At 44.1% G+C, this 21,300-nt stretch overlaps 1 protein-coding gene across 1 annotated transcript; it reads right to left on the bottom strand.

Annotated features, from left to right (window-relative positions):
• Positions 1 to 20,102: 20,102 nt before the first annotated feature.
• Positions 20,103 to 21,025, bottom strand: LOC122556184 (translation initiation factor IF-2-like). Its single transcript, XM_043702702.1, has 2 exons — positions 20,488 to 21,025; positions 20,103 to 20,454 (listed from the first exon to the last, which is right to left on the bottom strand). The coding sequence occupies exons 1-2, from the start codon at positions 20,855 to 20,857 to the stop codon at positions 20,390 to 20,392; spliced, it is 435 nt and encodes a 144-aa protein (XP_043558637.1). The 5' UTR covers positions 20,858 to 21,025; the 3' UTR covers positions 20,103 to 20,389.
• Between the last annotated feature and the right edge of the window lie 275 nt (positions 21,026 to 21,300).

Raw genomic sequence — 21,300 nt, 5'->3', positions numbered from 1 at the left:
GTGGAAACATGCCCTTCGACCCAACAAGTCCACACTGATCCTCCAAAGAGCAACCCATCCAGACCCATTCCCCTACATTTACCCCTGACTAATGCACCTAACACTACGGACAATTTAGCATGGCCAGTTCACCTATCCTGCACATCTTTGGACTGTGGGAGGAAACTGGAGCACCCGGAAGAAACCCACGCAGATACAGGGAGAACGTGCAAACTCCACACAGACCGTTGCCCAAGACAGGAATTAAACTCAGGTCCCTGGCACTGTGAGGCAGCAGTGCTAACCACTGAGCTACCGTGCAGCTCCTATATGTTGACCTTTTTGACCAATGACGTGACACGAGGCAGAAGGAGCTTGTGAGTGGTTAGAATCATAGAATCCCTATCGTGTGGGAGTAGGCTATTGAGTCCATTGAGTCCACATCACTCTTCGGAAGAGCATCCCACCCGGACACAACCCCTATCCTATACCTACCTGGCCTGCACATCATTGGACTATGGGAAGAAACCAGAGGAAACCCACGCCGACACAGCCAGAATGTGCAAATGCCACACAGACAGTCAAAGAAGTCCTACAGTGTGGAAGCAGGCCATTCAGCCCATTGAGTCCACACTAACCGTCTGAAGAGCATCCCAACCAGACTCACCCTTCTATCCCTATTCCATAGCTAACCCATTTAACCTACACATCCCTGGACACTGTAGGCAATTTGGCATGGCCAACCCTCATTACCCAAAGGTGGAATCGAACCCGGGACCCTAGTGCTGCGAGACAGCAGTGCTAACCACTAAGCCACAATGGAGAGGCAACATCTGCCTCTACTGATCCTCTGTTGGGTTAATGAGCCTAAAGGTGTTTCAAACCACTGGCCTTTCCATATTTTGGCCCAGTCTGTGGACAAAGTTCAGGTCCAATTTGAAAATATGAAAATAACCACGAGTTAAGAAAAGACGTTAAAAAAACTTCAAAATCTGAAACAAAAAAGGGGAATTTAAAAAGCTGAAACATTTAGTAAACCTCACCGCACCCCGATTAACATCTGGACCAGAAAAAGAAGAACAATGAGGCATGTCCTCCAAGAAAGAAAGGGGACCAGGAGAACATTTACACAGTGGATGAGTAACCTGTCCATATGTGGAATACATCATGGGTTTTACCCAATAAGATTTTGGTTTCAATGTGCAAGCAGGGAGAAAGTTTTCTTTCATTTCATGAATCCCCCGACTTTTCACTACTGAAGGTTTTCCATTCCTCATCTCTGTGTCTGTTGCAAACTCACTTCAGAGAACTCTATTACTGTCAGTTCTTCTATAACGCTGGGCTTCAAGTTGGTTTCACAGGTTGGCGTGACATCAAGGGCCAAAGGGCCTGTACTGCGCTGTCATGTTCTATGTTCTACGTTTACATCGCAATAGTTGTGTTCTTGTCCAACCCCACATTATAGAAAAATTGTGCTTTAGAAATAGCACTTAAAGTGTTAGCAATGTAATCGTATTACAGCCAACACATTTTAAAAGTTTGCGCTTTAGAAACAGTGTCCCCAATTCGTCAATCACATTATAGTGAATTCGCCTTAACGAAACGTGCGTTACAGCAGAATGACCTGCACTGCATGAAACTGGATTGTTGCTGTTCCAAGCAACCAACTGATAGTTGTGGGCAATCAAAGGTTAAAGACTAAAGCTTGAAAGTTGAAGGCAGAGACTTTGGTCTTTGTTTCTCCACCAGTTTTGATCTCCTGAAGAGGTTTGCATTTAATGGTCCCTTTGAAAGTCAGCACCTTTGACAATGCAGCACCCTCTCTGTTCTGCATAGGAATGCCATTTTATCGACTCTAGTGAGTTTGAACCTGTGACTTTCTGACTCGACATGAGATGGGCAACATCTACATCCAGTTCACACAAAGGTTTGCTGCAGTAGATTGTGGAAAAAATTTCCACTCAATGTAAACAAGTAATGTTCTCCACTTCCCTGTTAATGCTACTGGAGATCAATGTTTGTGGTTTACTGGATGTCGTAGTGAGGTGCAATAATGTAGCAAATATTCCATTCCATAGACCATAAGACATAGGAGCAGAATTAGGCCATTCAGCCCATTAAGGCTGCTCTACCTTTTGGTCATGATATGTTTCATTCTCCTGTCTTCTCCCCATAACCTTTGATCCCCTTTCTAATCAAGAACCTACCTATCTCTGTCTTAAATATACTCAATGACTTGGCCACCACAACATACTACGGCAATGAGTTGCTCAGAGTTCCACCATTTGGCAGAAGAAATTCCTCCTCATCTCAGTTCTAAAGGATCATCACTTCACCCCGAAGTTGAGCCCCTGGGTCCTAGTCTCTCCTACTGGTGGAATCATCTTCTCCACATCCACTCTATCCAGGTCTCTCAGTATCCTGTAGGTTTTAATCAGATCCGTCCTCCTCCTCCTTCTAAAATCCATCAAGTACTGACCCAGAGTTCTCAACCACTTCTCATCTGACAAGCCCTGCATCCCTGGGATCATTCTTGTAAACCTCCTCTGGACCCCCTTCCAACACCAACATGTCCTACCTGAGAACGCGGCTCAAAACTGCTCACAATATTCATAATGCCTTAGTATAGAAGCAGGAGTAGGCTATTTGGCCTGTCGAGGCTGCTCTGCCATTCATTAAGATCATGGCTGATCTATCCACCATCTCAGCTCCTCCTACCTGCATTATCCCCATAACCTTTAATTTCCTATTCCAAATGTGGTCTGGCCTGAATCCTATACAGTCTCAGCAGTACATTCTTCATGTGATGTGTTCCAAAACTGGACAGAATTGCCAAGCTGTAGGAAGTGGGCTAGGTTAACAATGGGGAGGGGAGTGGGCTGTCTATTATATGATAACTAACCCATGACCACTATTACCTACAAGGACAAGAACAGCAGATGCAAGAGAACACCATCTCATACAAGAGACTCTCCACGTCACACACCATCCTGGCTTGGAAATCTAGAATGGTTTCTTGCCTGTCACTGGGTCAAAATCTTGGAACTCCTTCCCTAACAGCACTGTGGCCGTACCTACATTGTGTGGACTGTAGCACCATAAGTTGTCCAGGGCGATTAAGGATGGGCAATAAATGCTGAAAATCAAGATTGGAGTGGTGCCGGAAAAGCACAGCAGGTCAGGCAACATCCGAGGAGCAGGAAAATCGACGTTTTGGGCAAAAGCCCTTCATCAGGAATCAGGCTTTTGCCCAGAACATCGATTTTCCTGCTTCTCGGATGCTGCCTGACCTGCTGTGCTTTTCCAGCACCACTCTAATCTTGACTCCAATCTCCAGCATCTGCAGTACCCACTTCTGCCCAATAAATGCTGACACTCCAGAAGTGTTTCTATTCCTTGAGTAAAGATCCTATAGTTAGGAGTGAGAAAATGTTGGCAGGGAGTCAGTACCAGTCCGCTTCTGCATAACTCCACATGGCACAAAGACAGGTGGCATGAATGTATTAGGTGACTACGGCTTGACCAAGCAAGTAGATGAAATTTTGCAGGAGCTTTAACCTTCGTAATTTTCAAAAGAGCACTGGAACAACTTTATTCTTGTATTCTTTCTGATAAGTCAGCTGGCACACAGGTTTAGAAGTTTCACCCCATGCGTCACCTGACATACCTGCCTGTAACACCAGGGTTACGTAGAAACATAGAAAGTAGGCACAAGAGTAGGCCATTCAGCCCTTGGAGCCTGCACCACCATTCAATGTAACCATGGCTGATCATGCAATCGCATTATCCTATTCCCGCCCTCTCCCCATTCCCCTTGATCCCTTTAGCCACAAGGGCCATGTCCAGCTCCATTTTGAATATATCTTACAAACTGGCCCTGACAGCTTCCTGTGGGAAAGAATTCCACAGGTTCACAAATATCTGGGTGAATAAATTCTTCCTCATCTCAGTCCTGAATGGCTCATCCCTTAATCTTAGACTGTGACTTCTTGTTCTCTCCTTCCCCAACATCGGGAATACTCTTCCCGCATCTAGCCTGTCCAGTCCCATCAGGATTTTATATGTTTTTATGAGATCCCCCCTCATTATTCGAAATTCCAGTGAATACAAGCATGGTCAATCCACTCTTCCTTCACATGTCAGTCCTGCCATCCCGGGCACCAGTCTGGTGAGTCTTCGCTGGACTCCCTCAATAGCAACAATGTCCTTCCTTAGTTCAGGAGACCAAAACTGCAACCAATACTCATTGTGTGGCCTCACTAAGGCCTTGCATAACTGCAGCAAGATAGCTTCAGTCATCTGTAACCTGGCCTGTACCATTAAGACAATAGGTTCTAAGAACGATGAGTCATTGAATCATGCTTTTATTTATTATTTGATTCTATTTATTTACTTATTGTCACGTATATTTTGCTATAATACACAGTGAAAAGTGAATTGCTCCTGTTATGTGGGTGCAGCTGGCTAGGCCAACATTTATTGTGCATTCTTGTTAGGGAAGGATTTTGACCCAGCAACAGTGAAGGAACAGTAATATAGCTCCAAGTCAGAATAGAGGAGAACTTACAAGTGATGGTATTTTCATTTATCTGCTACCCGTATCCTTCGAGGTGGCTCAGATCATGGGTTAATCAAGTAAAAGCTGCTTATAAGTTCCCTGGTCCAATTGTAAGGAAACCAGCAGGCAACGCCTGTTTTTCCTTTTTTTTAATGCTTTCAACACTTCAAAGTTGACATTTCTTTTGATAAATATGTCTTATATACACTATATATACAGAAAGAGATAGGGAGAGGTGAGAGAGATAAATAGATCAGATGCACCATACTGTAGCGATGTGTTCCGATATTGGAAATTTTTTTGAGTTCATTCAATTGCATTAAAGTAGCAGAATGGCACATTACTGGTTTCAGCATCTAAATTGCTATCATTATTTCTGGAAGGCATATTTTCATAATGGCTTTTCCAAAGATTGATTCCCAATACCGCTGTGGAGTGAATGATTTGTCTGTGAAAAGAGGCAATGATTAGGATTGATACAGATAGCACCACTTTCAAGTGTAATTTGCTGTAATGTCTGGGGCTTGGTGTGATGCTTGATTACATCATGTCTGTTGGATTTTATCCTGCCCATGACAAGTTGAACCATATTGTGATTCTTTTCTTCACAATTGCATGTGGGTTTATTTCCCTGGGTCTATTAATTTTCAAGATATTTGTAAGTTCGCCAACCAAAGGTTCCACAGCAGGGATTTGTGGAGTAATGTTATCAGAACCAGTGACTTAAGATTATTATTTGGTGTACCATATTACAAGACATGCTAGTTCTCCTGTACTCTCTGGACTTGACCCTGAATCTAAATCCTTCTCGGTCTCAATTCTACAAGGTTTCAAATTGATTACCTGTGTTTCAATAGCTGTTGCTCCTCTTATACACTTACAGCAGCTCTCCCATGACGTCCTGCTTGAAATAAACTATATGATTGGCACTAAATAAAAACTAAAAGAACTACAGATGCTGTAAATCAGAAACATAAACTGACGTTGCTGGAAAAGCTCAGCAGGTCTGGCAGCATCTGTGAAGAGAAATTAGAGTCAATGTTTTAGGTCTGGTGACCCTTCCTCTGAAAATTATGTGGGTCATCAGAATCAAAACGTTAACGTTGATTTCTCTTCACAGATGAGAACAGGCCCTTTGACCCAACCAGTCCACACTGATCTTCCAAAGAGTAACCCACCCAGTCCCATTTCCCCCTGACTAATGCATCTAACACTATGGGCAATTTAGCATGGCCAATTCACCTAACCTGCACATCTTTAGACTGTGGAAGGAAACTGGAGCACCCGGAGGAAACCTACGCAGACACGGGGAGAATGTGCATACGCCACACAGACAGTCACCTGAGGCTGGAATCGAACCTGGGACCCTAGCGCTGTGAGGCAGCAGTGCTAACCACTGAGCCACTGTGTCGACCTGCTGAGCTTTTCCAGCAACTTCTGTTTTTGTATATGATTGGCATCCTGCTTCACACTCTCGAGAATTGTAACACGGTCACGAGATACTTGGTGAATCCTCTGCTTATTGATCTTGTCACCCAGCATTTTGTGGGTTTCATATAGCATCTTAGAGATTGACAGTGTTGAAGGAGATTGTTTGGCCCATCATGTCCATGCTAGCAGACAAGTAGCCCTCCAGTCTAATCCCATTTCTAGATCTCGTATAGTTTGTGGCATCTCAAGTGCATGTCCTTGCACTTTGTACATGCTATAATGGTTTGTAACCGGTGAGTGTAGGTTTGAAAGGAGAAGCCAGAAGGAGTGCGGAAAGTCAGGCTCGCTGTTTTTACCTCAGCAAGATAGGATGTTCCTGGGCCACTGACACACTGACCTGAATTCTTTGAGCTGAACTAACGATATTAGCTGCACGTCAGTGAACATTATTGTGGAATAAATGGGACATAGATGCTCAGGTTTTCATTATTAAGCGGCTTGAGATTAAAGCCAAAAATACGTATATAACCTGCTGAGAGAGAGAGAGGAACAGAAAAATTGCAACTGTATAGCGCATAACTCAGATGCCGAAAATATGCTACAACAAATACACCTAGTGCATTGTCACTGTTGCAAAGTCGTAAATCACAGCAGCTATTTTGTGCACAGCAAGGTTCCACAAATGTCAATATTTTATTTATTATTCCTTCGTGGAACATGGGCGCCACTAGCTGGGCCAGCATTTATTGCTTGTCCCTAGTTGCCCTTGAGAAGGTGGTGGTGAGCTGCCTTCTTGAACCGCTGCATGGTAGGCTGACCCACAATGCCTTTAGGGAGAGAATTCCAGCACATAAATCCAACGACAGACTTTATGGGCCAAATGGCCTCTATCTGCACTGTCGGGATTCCATGATCATAAAATAAATGCCATCTGGATTTATGATGTTGGTTGATGTGTGCATGTTGGCTAGAATGTAAACAATGAGAGAAAATGTTAATTCTGTTTCCCTCAACAGAAGCAGTCTTTGAATTTTTCCAATTTTTTTTTGTTTTTATTTGTTCAGAATGCACATTTTGGCAAGAGATGGTGCCAGGATTTGGGGATTGATGGGAGGTTGTGCTGCCCTGAGAGGAGACCAAAAGAGCCAAGAGGGAATTTGACAGAGTGCTCAAAATCATGTAAGAATTTGGTCACATAAATGAGGAGAAATGATTTCAATTAGGGTTGAAAGCTAGTCAACATAGATTTAAAGCTATTGTCAAGAGAACAGGAGGTGACATGACAAACATTCTGCAGGTTACCATTGAGCAGCAAGTGAACTGCATCATCCATTTATATATAATGAGGAACCTCAATTATCTAGCATTCAATTAACTGAATTTTGGGATGATCCAAACAAGATCGCAAGGTCCCAATTCTTGGCAACTATATTATCCGGCATCGATTGTCTGGCATTCGATTAACCGAACAAAATACGCCCCATCTGTGTCCTTCGGATAATTGAGATTCCACTGTATATGGATGTGGCTACAAGAGTATGTCAGGAAAACTGCGGCAGGCAATTAACCTCCTGTTTCTCCAAAACCTGTCCACCATCTACAAGGCACAAGTCAGGAGTGTGCTGGAACGCTCCCCATTTGCCTGGATGGGTGCAACTCCAGCCACATTCGAAAGGCTCAATGCCATCCAGGTCAAAGCAGCCCACTTGGTTGGCGCCAAATGCACTTCAAGATGCACTCCCTGAACCACTGACTCACAGTAGCAGCAAAGTATCCCTTCAACAAGGCCCACTGCAGCCACACATCCAAGCTCCTTCTTCAGCAGCTTCCAAATCCAGGCTGTCTTCTATCTAGAAGGACAAGGGCAGCAGGAGGATGGGAACACCACTGGCTGCAAGTTCCCCTCCAAATGACACACCATACTGACTTGGAAATATATTATTGTTTCTGTCGCTTTCACTGCTCCCAAACTCAATAACTCTGTTTTGAACAGCACTGGGAGTTTCCTCATGACACAAACATTGAACAGTTCAAGATGACTCACCATGGGCTTAGAAATGGTCATAGAGTTTTACAGCATGGAATGAATACCTTTTGACCCATCATGGCCTCACTAGTCCTCAAACACCTATTTACTCCAATACTATTTTCCAGCACTTGGCCTGTAGCTTTGTATGCTCTGATTCTTCAAGCTATCATCCAAATTGTTCTTAAATATTGTGATGGTCTCTGCCTCAGCCACTCTCTCAGGCAGTGAATTCCAGGTACTTACTACAATCTAGGTGAAGAAAAGCTTCCTTAAAGTCCATTTAAACCTTCTGCCCTTTCCATTAAATTTATTGCCTCTTCTATTCAAGGGAGATGTTTCAATCTACTTTATCTATGGGCCACAAAATTTTGTATATTTCAATCAGATCACCCACCTCCCTAAACTCCTCTGCTCAAAGGAAAACAACCATCACCACCCTCACTACGGCAACTGCATCATCCTGTGGTATGGCGACCATATAAGGTCACAATACTCCAGCATTGGACTAACGTCATATGCTCACGTGCAGGTTTACCCATGAGCCTAACAGCAGCAAATCTGGAAGAGAAACAGTTGATGACTGGAGGATCCACAAGCAGCCTGAGGCCTGGACACTTGAGCAATCCAAGGGGTGGAGCCAGGAAAAGACTGAGGCCTGGAGCCACAAGTAGGCTGAGGCCTGGATTCATATGCAGCCTGAGGCTCGGAGCCTGAGGCCTAGAGATGTGGCCATTGAATCTTTGGCCTGGTCTGTGAATAGAAGGCTTTCAGGGAGACGAGCATGGGGAGGAGGGGAAGGACATGAGGATCACATCAGTGTGAGAAGGCAATAATGGCAGAGGAAAACTGTAAGTCAGCCCACCATAATGATGGGGAATGACAATCTTCAGCCTGTTGCTCCCTCTAAATTTTCTGTTATTTAATTTTGAAAAGGAATTGCCTTTTAAAAAAATTACATTTAAGAGATTACATGTAATTAGAGAGAGAGACCTAGGGGTTCAGGTACATAATTCTTTTAAAACTGCATGACAAGTAGACAGGGTGGTAAAGAAGGCATTTAGCACACTTGTTGTCATTGCTCAGACCACTGAGTATACGAGTTGGGACAGTATGTTGAGGTTGCACAGAATATTGATGAGGCCAATTGTGGAGTACTGTGTCCAGTTCTGGTCACCCTGATATAGGAAGGATATTATTACATTGTAGAAGGTTCAGAAAACAGGATGTTGGCGGGACTATAGGGTATGAGTTATAAGGAGAGGCTGGATAGGCTGGGACTATTCTCACTGGAGCATGGAGGTTGAGGGATGGCCTTAGAGAGGTCTATATAACCTCAGAGAGGTGAATAGAAAAGGTCTTATCCCTAGGATGGGTGAGTTCAAAACTAAGAGGCACATTTTCAAGGTGAGAAGAGAAAGATTTGAAAGGGACTTGATGGGCACAGAGAGGGTGGTGGAACGAGTTGCTAGAAGGAGTGGTAGATCCAGGTAGAGGCACAACATTTAAAAGACATTTGGATAGGTATATGAACAGCAAGAGTTTAGAGGAATATGGGGCAAATGCAGGTGAGTGGGACTATTTAGCTTGGGAAACTTGGTCAGGATGGAGGAACTGGGCCGAAGGTTCTGTTTCTGTGCTGCATGACTCGATGACACTAAATCCTCAAGAAAAGAAAAGCTCGACCACTTTCATTTCAATGCAAAATGTTTACTGATGAAGGAAGAGGGCTGGTGGAAATTTTTGGAGCTGTAATCTCCACGGACTTTTTAAAATTTAAGGTGGGTAGAGCAGATGGACAGAATGAGAGGGATAAGAGAAAGGGAGGAAGGGGTGAGAGAGAAAGAGGGAGAGGGATAAGAGTGTTTGGGGGGACATGGAGGGAAAGCGAGGAAGTAGGCTGTTAAAGGAGAAAACTACAGGCTGAAAGTCAACTCACTTCTGACCCGACTTGCATGTGCCAACAATGTGCCCAAATCAGATGCAAAATGAGGCCAACTTTAGATAAACCGAATCCCGCAGAGTGGCCCCAGTCACCACCCTTTTCCTTGTGATTACGATTTTTCTCCCTCTAGCTCTGCATCTGCAAAAAGTGGCTTAATTATTAATCTCAGTCCCTTGGCACTTTTTGTAATGGTCAATTTCTATGAATCATTTAAATGGTCAATTTCCTGTTTTTGATTTTGTTAATGAAGTTCATGTTTATTGCTGTGGTAACCATCACTTCTCTCTGCCTGCCATGTGATCATTTTGATGCCTGAATTAGATCACAGCTGATTGTCTGTCTCAATCCCACTTTTCCAGATTATCCCCAGACCACTCCACGGCACGAGTCTCCAGAAATTTCTGTCTGTCTTGAACCTGTTCAATGATTGAGCTTCCACAACTCTCTGTGGTGCAGAATTCAAAGCACTTCCCACCCTCGGAAAGAAGGAACTCCTTGTCATCTCATATTACGTGTCCAACCCCTTATCCTGTGATTGTGTCTCTTGATTCTGGAGTTACCAGCCAAGGGAACCATCTTTCCTGTATATCCTGTCATGCCTTCTAAGAACTTTGTAACTTGCCGTGAGATTAGCTGTTATTCTTCAAAACGTTAGAGAATGATGACCCAATTTCCTCGGTGTCTCCATACAGATAGTCTAGCCATCTGTAAAATTAATCTGGTGAGCATTCCCTCCCTAGCAAGTATATCCTTCCTTAGGTAAGGAGACCCCAAAACTGTACGGATTACTCCAGGTGAAGTTTCACAAAAGCTCTAACAGCTGCAAGACTCAAATCCTTTTGTGTTGAAGACCAACATACCACTCAGCCTTCTATTGGAATGTTGTGCCTGCATTCTACCTTTTAGTGACTTGTAAATAGACACCTGGCCTCTCACCAATTACTTGTGTATTCTGGTATCGTTTCTATCAAAGTTAATAGGTCCATATTTATTTACAATATATCCCATCTGCCACAGTTTATCCCATTTCTTTGCTTGACCAAGTCTTCTTGAAGCCTCTTTGCATCATCATTATCCTTACTTTCCCAGCTACTTTGGTGTCTTCAGCAAATTTAGAAATATTGCGACTGCTCTCCTCATCAAAATCCTTGATGTTGTTTCTGAGCAGTTGTAGAATCCTTACAGTGTGGAAACAGGCCCTTTGGCTCTACAAATCCACATCGATCCTCCATAGAGTAGCCCACCTGACATTTTACCCCTGACTAATGCACCTAAGCTACACATCCCTGAACACAATGGGCAATTTAGCATGGCCTATTTACCTAACCTGCACATCTTTGGATTGTGGGAAGAACCCACACAGACACAGGGAGAATGTACAAACTCCACACAGACAGTTACCCGAGGCTGGAATTGAACCCAGGTCCCTGGAGCTGTGAGGCAGCAGGGCTAACCGCCGAGCCACCGTGCCAATCATTAGTCTGAACACTGATCCTTGAACTACAATAGTAACAGCCTATCAGCCTGAGAATGACCAGTTTATTTTTACTTTCTACTTTCTGTATGTTAACTAATTCTCAATCCACAATGGAAAACTATCCCGAATCCCACACACTCTAATATAGTTTACGAACCTGTGTAAGACCTTATCAAAGCTTTCTGAAATTATTTTACATCTAGTATCATTCTTATATAACTCCAGCAGGTTTTGCAAACACATCTTCCCTTTCATAAATCCTGATTGACTCTGCTCAATTTTAACATTAGTTTGTATGGATTCAGTTATCACATCCTTTATTATAGATCTGAACATTTTCCCTACTCCTGACGTCAAGCGAACGTGTCTGGTGTACTCTATTTTCCCTCTCCTTCCCTTCCTAAATATTACATTTGTCAATTGCAGTTTGCAAGAACCTTTCCAGAATCGATAGCATTTTGAAGGAATGCATCTATTATCTTCACAGATACGTCCTTCAACATTCTGGGCTTTAGCACATCTGGTCCAAGTGATTTATCAATCTTCAATCCAGTTAACATTGCAGATATGATGGCTGAATGGCCTCTCTCTGTGCCTTAATACTTCTATGAATTCAACTCCTTATGAATACTAACTTCTTTCAATTTCTCAGTTTCACAGGCCCCTTGGTCAATTGGCATTTCTGTCAGGTTTTCTGCATCTCCTTCGATGGACACAGGCACAAAGTATTGCTTAGTTTTCCTGCCATTTTGATATTCTCCACTCTAAATTCTCCTGATCCCACCTATCATGGTTCCACATTTTTCTTAGCCAATCTTCTTTATCTGTTTACATATCTGAGAAACATTTCATGTTTCGTGTGAGTTTGCATTCATATTTTTGTCCATTCTCTTTATCAGTTTCTTGGTCATCCTTTGCTGAGTTCAAAATTGCTCTCAATCCTCTGGCTTACCATTTTTTCTGACATTATTATTAGGCATTTTTTTGGTCAAATGCAATCTTTAACTACTTTTGTTAGTTATGACTCATTCACCATTCCTATTCAGTGATTCTGCCTGACAGGAATTTTAATTTCTTGGAGACTATCAAGAGGTAAACACGAACCAATGCCTGTTGAATATCATATATATTAGTTCATTTCCCCAATCACCATTCCACAATGGCCACTTGCCCATTTTATTCTTTCATGAGTTGTGGGTTTTGCTGGTTTGGCCAGTATTTATTGCCCATCCCTAATTACCTTTGAGAAAGTAGTGGTGAGCTGCTTTCTTGCTCTGTTTTGCAGTCCATGCTCTGGTTTGCCTCAGTGACACTGAAGGAATGGTGACATATTTCCAAATCCGGATGGTGAGTGGCTTGAAGAGAACTTGCAGCTGATCATGTTCCCATGTATCTGCTGCCTCTAGATGATAGTGGCCATGTGTCTGGAAGGTACTGTCAAATAAGCCTTGGTGAATTTCAACAATACAGCTTGTAAATAGTACAAAATCAGAAGTCACAAGACACCAGGTTATAGTCCAACAGGTTTTTTGAAATCACAAGCATTTGGAGCGCTGCTCCTTCATTGGGTGAAGTACATCCATAAATAGTACACACTGCTGCTACTGTGTGTTGTTGGTAGAGGGAATGAATGTTTGTGGATGTAATGTCAAATGCATAGGCTGAATTTGCTTGAATGGTGTCAAATATTTTGAGCGTTATTGGAATTAATCTCATCCAAGACAGTAGGAAATAATCCATCACTCTCCTGACAAGGCTTTATAGATGGTGGCTGGACTTTGAGAGTCAGGAGGTGAGTTATTTGTTACAGGATTCCTAGCTTCTGGCTGTTCCTGTGACCATGATAATTATATGGCTGGCCCTCCTCAATATCTCATTAATAACTCCGTTCAGTGATGGCAATCCCATTGAACATTAATGGGAGATGGGTAAATTTACTCCAGTTGGAGTTGGTCATTGCCTGGCACTTACGTGGCATGATGTCACTTGCCTCTTGTCAGCTCTTAGTTTCCCTTGTTCAGATTTAAGACATTGGATTCTGTCGAACTAAATCATATTCAAATTTAATGCACAATTCTATCATGTCATGATCACTCTTTGCCAAGGTTCCTTTACAGTAAAATTATTAATTAGTGTTTTCTCATTGTATTATACTAAGTCAAAAATAGCTCAGTCCCTCGATGGCTCTTCAATTTAGTCCTTCAATAATCCATCTTGTACTCACTCCAGGAGTTTATCCTCTGCAGCATTGATGGAATTCAAACTGCATCCATGTGAGATCTTGCTCAGTATAGTGAAAAAGGATTCAGAATGGGCTCTGACTGTGCCCTATCATTTCTTCTTCAATTCTCGACCCAAAGGCAGGTCCAAACCACAGCAACGTGACTTTCACCACGAGTACGGCAAGGAAGCAATGCCAAATCCATGCCATCTAAAACGGGTATCAAGCCCCATGTTGTTGGCACCAATTTGTTCCACACTAGTAGTCCAGCCAACTGGTTCCTCCACATTACCCTGTCCACCCAGGGAGTCTCTGGTATCCTGGCAATATGCACTTTTACATGCATCCTGCACTCCAGAGCTGTGGACAGTGATAGTGGGCGGCATGGTGGCACAAAGCCCCATGTTGTTGGCACCAATTTGTTCCACACTAGTAGTCCAGCCAACTGGTTCCTCCACATTACCCTGTCCACCCAGGGAGTCTCTGGTATCCTGGCAATATGAACTTTTACATGCATCCTGCACTCCAGAGCTGTGGACAGTGATAGTGGGTGGCACGGTGGCACAGTGGTTAGCACTGCTGCCTCACAACGCCAGAGACCCGGGTTCAGTTCCCGCCTCAGACTGTGTGGAGTTTGCATGTTCTCCCCGTGTCTGCGTGGGTTTCTCCGGGTGCTCCGGTTTCCTCCCACAGTCCAAAAATGTGCAGGTCAGGTGAATTGGCTATGCTAAATTGCCTGTAGTGTTAGGTAAGGGATAAATGTAGGGGTATGGGTGGGTTGCGCTTCAGCGGGTTGGTGTGGAATTGTTGGGCCGAAGGGCCTGTTTCCACACAGTAATGTAATCTAAACTTATCTCGGAGGGTTGTGTATCTGTGGAACTCACTGCCCTGGAGTGCAGGGGAGACAAAAAACTGCAGATGCTGGAATCCAAAGTAGACAGGCAGGAGGCTGGAAGAACACAGCAAGCCAGGCAGCATCAGGAGGGGGAAAAGTCAATGTTTTGGGTGAAACTCTTCTTCAGGACAGACAGAGTCAATCAACAGATTCAAGAAAGAAACAGATATGTTTCTGATGAAAAGCAGGATAAAGGTCTATCGGGAGCAAGTAGGAAAGTGAAGTTGAGACCGGGATAAAATTAGCCATGATCATATTAACTAGCAGAACAGGCTGAAAGGATTGAATTGCTTACTCCCGCTCCTAATTTCAATGTTCTTATGCTGTTATGGTGGAGGTTCCAATTTCTTTCCATCACCTGACTGACCAGGAATCTCTCCCTCTCCTAATGCCCACCATTGGTGTGGCTTGAAGAGATTTTGTAAGCTGGGGCTGTTTGGCGGTATTCTGAATGCACTTTCCTTGACCATAAAAGCATGAAAGCATAGAATTGTACAGCACAGAAACAGACCCCTCGGTCCAACTCATCCATGCTGACCAGATATCTTAAATTAATGTAGTCCCATTGGCCATCATTTTGTTCATAACCCTAATCCTAGAGTGGGAGCTTCACGCTCAGAGGCAGGGACACTGCCCAATCGTTCACCACCATCTCTACCACTTATAATTCTATGATTGAATTGTATTCTTGCTGGCATGCCTGTTTGTCAGCATGTTATTATCACACATTTACTGATCACCTCCAAATACATCCCCAGTTTGTGAATACTTTCAGGGTTTGCTGAATCAGAGTGTCTTTTTGCTTTATTCACACATGGGGTGTGGGTGTCACCAACTGGGCCAATACTTATTGCCCATCCTTCATTGCCCGTTGACCTGAATGGCTTGCCAGGGTCATTTCTGAGGGCAGTTAAGAGTCAGCCACATTGCTTTGGTCTGGAGTCACACATAGGCCAGACCAGGTAAGGATGGCAGATTTCCTTCCCTAAAGGTTTACATGGCCCAGATGGGTTTTTATGACAATCAACAATGGCTACCTGGTCACCATTAGGCCAGCTTTCTTTAATTACAACTTTTTTAAAAATATAATCCCTACAGTATGGAAACAGGCCATTTGACCCAATAAGTCCACATCGACCCATTCCCCATTAACTCCTGACTAATAACCTAACCTACACCCCTGAACACTATGAGCAATTTAGCATGATCAATTCACATAACCTGCACACCGTTGGGTTGTGGGAGGAAACTCAAACAGACACAGAGAGAATATGCAAACTTCACACAGTCATCTGAGGATCCTGGCACTGTGAGGCAGCAGTGCTAACCACTGGGCCACCATGCTGCCGTTTAAATTGAATTCAAATTTCACCATCAATCATGGATGAATCTGAACTCAAGCCTGGGGAAGCCTGTGGTTGATATAAGCTGGGAGCATGGGGATTGACCCCACCACCACCCATCCCCATTCTTACAGTGTGGAAAGAGGCCATTTGGCCCATCAAAACTGCACCTACCCTCCAATGATCATCCCAACCAGAACCAGCCCCCTACCCTATTCTCTCATCCCACATTTTCCATGGCTAACCCACCTAGTCTGCACATCCCTGGACACTACAGGGAAAAGTAGCATGACCAATCCATCTAACCTGCACATGTTTGGACTGTGGGAGGAAACTGCTTAAGACTCGCCCAACTGGGGTCAATACCTTGCATATGGGCTGCTGGACGTTATACTACCTCTGCTGTCTGCCCCCATTCACTTATCTCCTCCAACAATTCCAGAGACCGCAGCTGGGTTCTTATATGTTTTTAACGCTTGCACCATCTCAAGGCCTTCACCTGACACTAACTGGCTACAAAAACTGTTTAAATGTGAGTTCTACAGTTTCAACTGTCCGTACAAGAGACGTTCAGAAAGCAGGAAGTGATGAAGCATTTTCATGTTAAAAGCCCTGAAAAATAAACTTGTGAAACACTTTGGCCTCATTTTTTTTATTCACTCAGCCAATCTGTGAGAAAACAACATGATGAAATGGGACTTCTGTCTGACACAGAGGTAACCAACTTCCTTTATCATGACTGATGATGAAATCACAGTCGCACAAGTCACATGTTTGTCAGTCATAAGTTCTTGACATTTCATTTGCATCAAAAGCATTTTATGGTGAGGTGTTTCCCAGTGGTGGGATTGGACAGAATTTGACACCAAAACACATAAGGAGAGAGTCAGGGTGATGACTAGTATACTCTAAAAGATTTAAATTTTCAGGACAGCCATAATGTTGGGGCAGGAGAGTCATAAAGTTGGGGGAGGAGGGTGGTGGAGAGACAGAGAGGTTTATAACAACAGTAAAAACAAACTTTACCTACGTAGCCTCTTTAATAGAATGAAATATTCCAAGGCTCCTCACAAGTAGAACAAAAGACACTGAGCCACAAGGAGATCTTTTCCTTCGCAAAAATATACTTTATTTGTAAATTTTCTACAAAACAGTTGATCAGTTTGATTAGATTCCCGACAGCGTGGAAACAGGCCCTTCAGCCCTCCGAAGAGTAACCCACCCAGACCCATTTCCCTCTGACTAATGCACCTAACACTATGGGCAATTTAGCATGGCCAATTCACCTTACCTGTACATCTTTGGACTGTGGGAGGAAACCGGAGCACCCGAAGGAAACCCACGCAGACACAGGGAGAATGTGCAAACTCCACACAGACAGTCTGCCTGAGGCTGGAATCGAACCTGGGACCCTGGTGCTGTGAGGTAGCAGTGCTAACCACTGAGCCACCATGCAGAAAATACAATAAAAATATATTTCTCATTTGAGCATTGCATTCTTTGCTGTCTCCCATTCAAATGCAAAATTGGAACACCTGCTAAATATGTCAAGAAATTATATACATTCCAATACAGACTCTGAGGAGTTCTATATGTTCACAGTACAGTATGATAGAAAAGCCATAGACAATAGCCTTTCACCACTCCACTTTTGTAGTGTGACCCAAGCTTTACTGTGACCCTTAGCTCGTAGTCTTGGACCTTCAAGCAAGGCAATCTACAAAACGTAGTCAAGGACATCTCTGCTCTGGAACATCCACAAGTCTCAGGCAGACTAAAAGAGCATCTTTTCCCTACTTGATGATCCTCCTGACCCACTTGATGTTTCTTTCAGTACGCATCCCAGGGAACAGCCATGTGGAGATGAGGTCGGATGACTGAAAGCTGGGGCAACGAGCTGGATATTTTAAAACTTGAAGAATGAATTCCAGAGATGACACCTGAACCAGCTGAAGGGATGACCACTACCCCACCCGAGGTATGCAAGAAGGCATCACTGTAGGAGTTTCGGAGTGAACATCAGATTGCACATCACCCCCCTACAGCTTCCCCCTTCCATTCCAGTCTCCTATCTCAATTCCAGTATCTCTGGCTGAGGCCTGCAGGACCCATTGATTCTTAAGCGTTGCACTGCAGAATCCGAGATGGAGTGCAGATCCCTGAAATTTCACCTCATGCTATTTGGGGCAAGAAAACTTAAGAAGGTAAGAACTCAAAGCAAGTGTAGGCAATTCTGCCCTTGGCTCTGCTCCACCATTTGATATGATCATGGCTGATCTCATCTCTGCCTCAACTTCACTTACCTGTTCCCCCCTCTCCATAGCCCTTCAACCATTGTTAGTTACAGATCTGTCTATCTCCTTCTTACATTTACTTAATGTCCCAACATCCACCAGATAATTAATTCTGCAGATTCACAACACTTTGGGAGAAGTAATTTCTCCACATTTCTTTTTTAGATCTGCTATCCCATGGCCTAAAACTATGCTCTCATCCAATCCTCAAACTCTAAAATTGTGGGAAAATTGATGGCAGTGGTATGTGGCAATGTGTGGTGACCCCAAACCCTGGTTGAAAACATGAACCAAAATCACCCAAGCCCGTATTGCGTTCCTTGGCTTTGCTCCTGCATTGAGTCAGAGAAAGACTGTTATGTCACTGGTGCTGGAACGGTTGTGTTACTTGTTCAGCAATTGAAAGACAGAGACAAACAAACCAGGAGGACAGGAATTTAAATCTCATCATGGCACTTTGAGAATTTGAATGCAATAAAGTAAGTATAGCAGTAAAAATGACCATTAAGCTGTCAGCGGTTGTGAAAATGGCATTAGTTCACTCCCAGAATGTAACATTTCATTTCTGTTTGTCCATTGCCAGAGCTTATCTGCTCTAATAAATATTTTAGTCATCAGGCTCAATGTTAAATGCTGTCAGGTAACAATCACGTGAAGCCCCTTATGGTTGTTGTAATATATTAACGTGCTATAGAAACAGCATATTTGTCAATCCAGTCCACTGTAACATTTTACCTGTCTCAATAGGGTAGCCATTCAATTGTATCAGAAACACCTGGGAATGGCCATGAAACAAAATTGGTCTCACCATCTTCCCACATCTCAAAATTGAACAAAAGTGAAAAAGTAATTTTTCTGCTTGTTCTATTTGAAGTTGAAACACTGTGGGTGGGGGGTGGGCTGCTTCAATCGTCCAAGCAGCATTATTAATGAAGTGTTATAAGGACACTGTTAGCATCTGTAACTGCTTTGTGTGGCCAGCTGGGGTAAGGCCTGATGGAGTATTGTGGGTCTATGCTTTCAGTGTTGTGTCTGATTGTGTGCCTCTGTTTGTCTCTTTGTATATGTGCGTGTGCGCGCGCGTACGTATGTGTCTCACCATGGGGTTGTGTTTTTGCAAGTTTATGTTGCTATGTGTTTGTATACGTTTGTTTTTGAGTGTGTTTGATTATTTACCCTAATTGTGTTTGTATGTTTGCCTGTGTGTGTCTGTGTATCTCCTTCTGCACATACATAGATGTGTGTTTCTGTGCATTCGTGTGTATGTTTGCTCATGTGTCTGAATTACATATCTATAAGATGTCTGCATCTATGTGTGCATAGTTGTGTATGGGTGTGTCTGTAGCTGCTTGTATGAGCCTGAGTGAGTGTATGTTTCAAGATTAGAGACAAAAAGACCATGGATGCTGGGATCCAAAGGAGACTGGAAGAGCACAGCAAGCCAGGCAGATCAGGGGGTGGAGAACTCGACATTTCAAATATAATCCTTCTTCAGGAGTGAGGTGGAGTGCAGGGGGAGCTGCAGATAAAGGGGGAGGGGGAAGGGTTTTGGGTGGGGAGTGAGGTGGCATGATTGAATACAGGTAGAGGGTATGGCCTTGTTGGTCAATGGGAGGGATGAATCCAGTTGGTAGCTGGGAGGAGGGGTCAGTCGGAGGGAGGGAAGGGAAGGGACGGGGCTGGAAAGGCAGTCGGGGTTGAGTGGGATGATGCTGCCTGGTTTGCTGTGTTCTTCCAGCCTCCTACTTGTCTACTTTGGATTCCAGCATCTGAAGATTTTTGTCTCTAATCGTGAAAGATACACCCACTCAGACTCACACAAACAGCTACAGGCACGCACCACACACACACACACACACTTTATCTACAGCTCCCCCTACACCCCACCTCCATTCCTGAAGTAGGGTTACACCTGAAACGTTGACTTCTCCACCTCCTGATGCTGCCTGGCTTGCTGAGCTCTTTCAGCCTCCTGCCTGTCTACTCTGCATGTTTCAAAATGTCAGCACCAGCACTGTTAGTGTTAGACTCCTGAGCCCATCTGCCCCAGGCCGGCAGTATCCTTTTCTCTCTCTCTCCATTCTGTCATTTTTCTTTGTTTTTTTCTTCTTTCTTCATCATTAAGGCGGAGCAATGCCAATGGAGCAGCAGCTACAGTGTCAGCAGTGTGGATCCAATTCCTGGCGACAGCAGCGGTGGTAGGCCTGGAGCCTGGCCTCTTTAGGGATGGCAGCTAGGGTTGTTGGCTGCAGTGGTACCTGAACGGGGACTCCTGGTGGCAGTAGGACTGGAGCCTGCCCTTTTAGGTGCGGCAGCAGGGGGTGTTGGCTGTATTGGACACCCTGAGCAGGGACCCCTGGTGGCAGTAGGCCTGGAACCTGGTCTTTTAGGGATGGCAGCAGGGGGTGTTGGCCGCAGTGGTACCTGAGCGGGGACCCCTGGTGGCAGTAGGCCTGGAGCCTGGTCTTTTAGGGAAGGCAGCAGGAGGTGTTGGCTGCAGTGGCACCTGAATGGGGATTCCAGTGGCAGTAGGCCTGGAGCCTGGAGTCTTGGTGATGTTGGCAAGGCAGTGGCAGCACTGGAGCCAGGATCTCCTGGAATATTGGCATTGTCCTTGCTGTAGCCAGTGCAGGAATTCTTCGAGATCCGGAACATCTTGCAGCGATCTTGCAGAAACCCTGGAACCATGCTTGAGACCAATTTGAACAGAACATGAATTCTATTTAAGGAATTTATTTTTATTCTTTGTGTGACTCAAAATGGTGTCGAATTCTTATTACATAATCTTCCTAGATTTATGTTACAATGAAATTATTCATTCACATAGCTTTGTATACCTGTCTGTGTGTCTCTACGTATGTGTACGTAGCTGTGTGTGTGTTTGTGTACCTATGACGATCTGTGTCTTATTTGCATGTCTGTGCTTGTGTCTCTGTGTGTATATGTGGCACGGTGGCACAGTGGTTAGGGCACGGTGGCACAGTGGTTAGGGCACGGTGGCACAGTGGTTAGGGCACGGTGGCACAATGTGTACGTAGCTGTGTGTGTGTTTGTGTACCTATGATGATCTGTGTTTTATTTGCATGTCTGTGCTTGTGTTTCTGTGTGTATATGTGTGTGTGCATGTGGTT

This window comes from Chiloscyllium plagiosum, chromosome 13 (assembly GCF_004010195.1).
Source record: "Chiloscyllium plagiosum isolate BGI_BamShark_2017 chromosome 13, ASM401019v2, whole genome shotgun sequence".
Classification (NCBI taxonomy): Eukaryota; Metazoa; Chordata; class Chondrichthyes; order Orectolobiformes; family Hemiscylliidae; genus Chiloscyllium; species Chiloscyllium plagiosum.
This window is presented reverse-complemented; position numbering and strand designations above follow the sequence as displayed.